This window comes from Pteropus vampyrus, unplaced genomic scaffold (assembly GCF_000151845.1).
Source record: "Pteropus vampyrus isolate Shadow unplaced genomic scaffold, Pvam_2.0 Scaffold82, whole genome shotgun sequence".
NCBI classification, from domain to species: domain Eukaryota; kingdom Metazoa; phylum Chordata; class Mammalia; order Chiroptera; family Pteropodidae; genus Pteropus; species Pteropus vampyrus.
This window is the reverse complement of record NW_011888863.1, coordinates 5,068,909-5,073,699: the sequence shown is the minus strand read 5'-3', so window position 1 is coordinate 5,073,699 and position 4,791 is coordinate 5,068,909. Positions and strand designations below refer to the sequence as shown.

General features: G+C 38.1%; 1 protein-coding gene across 1 annotated transcript in view; it reads left to right on the top strand.

The window, feature by feature from the left end:
- TMTC1 (transmembrane and tetratricopeptide repeat containing 1) overlaps positions 1-4,791 on the top strand; it is a 244,594-nt gene that overhangs the window by 18,175 nt on the left and 221,628 nt on the right. Inside the window, exon 4 of the mRNA XM_011363119.2 lies at positions 2,332-2,508. Within this exon, the coding sequence (XP_011361421.2) occupies positions 2,332-2,508 (177 nt within the window). The remainder of the gene's footprint in view (positions 1-2,331; positions 2,509-4,791) is intronic.

The window sequence follows — 4,791 nt, the reverse complement described above, 5'->3', positions numbered from 1 at the left end:
AGCATCTGCCAGAGAGAGGAGGCTTCTTGGCAGTGAAATGCTCAAAACTTCCTGGAGCCCTGGGATAGGAAACCCTCTCCTTAGCAAGTGCTAGGCTGTTCTCTTTTCCAGCCACATTCTGAACCATGTCAGAGCCATTTATAGGAACTGCATTTCCATTACCAAGAAGACAAGCTCTTGCTTCTTACTTGTAGTTTCTTACTGAGAATGAAATTTGGAATCTTAGCGCTGAGCCAAAATATATTGGATGTAGTCCCTTCTCTTATTTGCCTTTGATTTGTTTAATTTTTTTCTTTTCAGTTTGGTGCTAATGTTTCTTCCTCTTTCTTGTCCTCATTGAAGTAGCTTAGAGCTTAAAACGATAAGACCGAATTGAAAATACTGTTTCTTAAATATGGTTTTCCAATTTACCCAGTCTTTCATCAAAATACAGAAGTTCCTTGCTTTGGGAGACTGAAAAGCAATAAAACAATTTCCCATTATGTTGCCCCTCTCCTCTGCAATGCGACCAGGTTCTTACCTGAACTGTGACATATCCACATGGAAAAGGGGCAGGTTGAAAAGAGAATGTAAATAGGGCAGATGACTCAGAGCATGGCCCAGAGAAAGGGGGCCAGTGAACCATGTCGCCCTCCTTTGTGGAGGACTGCCTGGTTAAAGATTTGTGAACCTTGATCTTTGGATCAGTTTATTGACCTGTAATCTTACAAAGCCCGGTTACTCTGAGGAACACTGTTCAAAACCAGTGGTTCTCAATATGGAGCAAATTTGTGCCCCCCAGGGGACATTTGACAATGTCTGGAAACATTTTTGCTTGTCAAAACTGGATAGGCCAAGGATCCTGCAATGTGTAGGGCAGCTCTTACAACAAAGAACCATCTTCCCCAAAATGCCAATAGTGCTGAAATTGGGAAACCCAATTTAGACCTTGGATCAAGAATGAAATTAATTAATTCTTATAAAGTTTAAAGAGTGGAGCCTCTTATTAGTACCATTTTTTTTTCTAGTTTTGGCTTTGTGACCTTTCACTGCGTTGCTAGTCACATAAAAAGGTGTTGTGAAAAGCTTAAAAATATAAGCCTAAATCGAACAATGTTTGTTTGTTTCCTGTTTAGTGTTAAAACAGGATTAATAACAGAATTTAGTTTAAACTTGTTCTCTTAGGTTTTTTCTGTGTGGTTGATATATTTGAGAACATGATTAGGCTTGCAGTATATCCATATCTATATGATAATAGTATTAGAGGTTTTGTTGTTGCATACCATTCTCACTTTTAGCAATTTAAGCTATAGACCAGCTTCGGAGAAGAATGCATATCTACTTCACGTTTGGCATATGATTTTATTTACTTGTTCCAAGACATAACAGTAAGGGTAAGATGATGTAACAAATACAGAAATATTGGCCTCTATTTCACAAGAGTAAGTGCAGATGGGTGTGGCACCTGCTGAAGGAACAGTGATGTTTCTTGGTGTGGGGCTCCTTCCGCTGTGTAAAGTGAAAAAAGGCTTTATAGTGATGGAAGGTTCTTGAAAATCCCTGCTGGAAATTATACTGAGGAAAAAACAAACTTTACCTAATACATCCTCATGGAAAAGAAATTTAAAAATACGAATTAGCCAGAAGAAAAGAAAAAGACTAAAGCATCTGTATTTTCATCACAAAGAGAAGTGATGATTATGTTTTGGTGTGTTTATACATATATCCCCACTGATTGTTTTGGGGATAAAAGCATATCAGACACCTTCACTAAAATGATAATAATGATGATGATAAACACTTGACATATATTAAGTCACTTATTGAATCCTCCCTTTAACACTGTGATCCCATTGCATGGATAAGGGGCACAGAGGGGCAAAATAAGCTACCATTTATTACCCTGTTCGTTAACTGTAGAGCTATGATTTGAATCCTGGAGACCGGGCTCTGGTTCATGCATATGGCTTAGTAACCTGTATTACTCACTTAAAATATATTCATTTAAACATCTCTCCATGTCACCAAATATATCTCTACAGTGGCATTTTAAATGGCTTTCAGTGTTCATTCGTTATATGCCATATTTTGCTATAATTTTTATATACTTCAATTCAAGTATTAAATTTAGTCTCAGGCATTTACTTTTTTCCATCTTTGCAATTTTAAATAATTCTATTCTTTGAGAAATTTTTTCTCACCTGCTTACTTAGAATAAAATAAAATTGATGTTAGAACAAATTTATTTAGTAGCCCATTTTCATTTAGAATACAGAGAAATTGTTGTTAAAAGGTGGTATTTCTTGGTGACCCACCTTTCTTAGATTAAAAGAATCTTGATTTGTTTTTCAGGAGTGTGGACCAGTGTTGTGTTGGGGAGTGTTTTCCTCCCACAGCTTCTCCCTTCTTCTTGCTGCTCAGTTTGTTCCTGGGGACCTGCGCAATGCTGGTGAAGGAGACGGGCATCACGGTGTTTGGAGTCTGCTTGGTTTATGATCTCTTTTCCTTATCTCACAAGCAAGAGAAATTGTGAGTCCTTTGAATGTTTGGTGTCAAGCATTGCATGTGCAGAGAAAAATTATTTAAATCAGTAGTTTCCAAACTTTCATTAAAAAAGGATAACGTCTTGACCTTAGACCTTAGACCATAATATAATAAACAAGGTTTCTTTCATTAAGATAAATCTATTATATATGTTCAAACTCTTCACACTTTAAGAAAAATCAGTGGAGGCCAAAAGTTTTTGTGAGCCCCAAATTTGGAATTGAAAAGTTCCATGCTTTTGGCAAGTTTATATTAGCTGTATTTTCTGGTTGCAAACTACTGAGAAATCTTGATTCACAGGGAGAAGTGGTTGCGAATGATAACGGGCTTGTTAACAGCTTGCCTTGAATCTCTGCATTCAAATGAATGTTATCCATCAAAGAGCACTGCTAAGTTGGAGTCTCTTGTTTACTCTACAGATGATACTGTTACTTAAGTCTCGTTTTGGAATTCCACAACGGGCCAGTCCAAACCATACAGGAATACTCACACATCATATTCAAATTAAAGAACAAGTTTATTTAGTAACCCATTTTCATTTTAAAAAATGTGAGTGTGAGGCACATTCATTTTTTCATGTGGACTATAGATGATAAGAATAACTAAGCCATATTAAAAGTTCAAACACATGCTGTAATTTTCTTCCCCTATCGAACCCATAATAACTCACAAATTGACATTCAGGCCCCATTTTTTTTAGTAATTATAAGGCCTTTATCGAACTTTAAAAAATGTGGTTGATTTATTTTCCTACCTTGTCTGAGAAAGAAATTTATCTTTAAAAAAATCCTGCCTTTTTATTCTATGCCCTGCCTCTTTATACTTCTTGACATAAAGGCAAGAGCAAGATTATTGAGTGGCAACCAGCTGAGATTAATCATTAAGTTCTGATCACCTTCTTGCCTGGGTGTACTTGGAGATCATTTAAATAGAGTTTAGTGCTCTGTTGGCTTGCTATAAATCTCAGGCGTGTAAAGGGAAAGAATCCAGTTATCATTCTGACCCAAGCTCATGCCAAGAAAGCCATGAGCTAGAAGACCTCCCCTTGGCTTATATGAGAGTGTCTTTTTTCTCTACATCCTCTCAACTGATGGGAGTAATTGCATTGCTCACCTTATTTATTTATTTTGTTTTTGGAAAGCAACCAACCTATAAACCCCTCTTGCTTCCCATTTTTTCACTTTCTTCTTGCATCTTTTTTGTCTCGGCTTCCTAGTGTCTTCCTGATTTGCCTCACTGACAGCAGAAGGACGTGACAACTGACTGTAGACCCTGTCCTTTGGTCCCACCCTGGCAATTTTAACCTCATCATTGAAGTCATGTCTCCTCTGGTCTTGGGACTCCCCAGCCCACTGTTGCCTACACTCCTTTTCTCTTCATTCAGTTACTGTTGAGCCAGGCTTTTTTCAAAGGGGATAATAGTCTCTTTTATTTCTTTAATAATCTTTCCTGACCTTCATCATACTACACTGCTAGAAGTTCTATAGAAGGAATAAGGAAAGAATGATTTTGCTGATATGTAGTTTAGAAGTTGCACAGCTTATAACATGTACTTTTTTTTTTTTTGTAACTTTTAGCTTTCACAACCAGCAGCTCTGCATAAGTGGAAACATCATTCTTTCCTTTATCCTTTTATCCACCCATTCAACACATACTCATTCTGTACTTGGCCAAGAACAAGAGATAAGATTCCTTCCCTCAGGAGCATGCACAATATTGGGGGAGACAGACATTACATAAGCAATTACACGAGTAACTGATAAAGCTGTGAAAATGCTAAGAAAGAATCCAGAGCATCTAACAGGGAGACCTGGTTCATGATAGTTAATATCTCTTGAGTTCTGGCCATGTGACAGGCACTGTGTATGCCTGGCCATTTATAGGTATAAAGTCACTTAATGCTCACAGTAATTGTTACCCTCATTTTACAGAGGAGAAAAAAGGCGCAGAAAGTAACCTTTCCAGAGTCACCTGATGCTGAGTGGAGCCAGGATTAGGACCCCTGCCCAGTGACTCCAGAGTCACAAGGTTACTTCTGAGCACCCCTCCTCCATGGAAGGAGCGCAGAACAGGGAACTGGAAGCCTTCCAGAACATCTGCTGCTCATGTCGTGGGCTCACATTTGTATCATGAGACCAGCTCAGAGGTTCTGAGTGTATCAGGGGTCATGACCCTGCTGAGACTCTCACAGAAATGTGTCCCTTTCTCCCAAAATAATGAACACCTACAGAGTTTTGCACAAACACTTAGGGATCCACTCCCACTTTA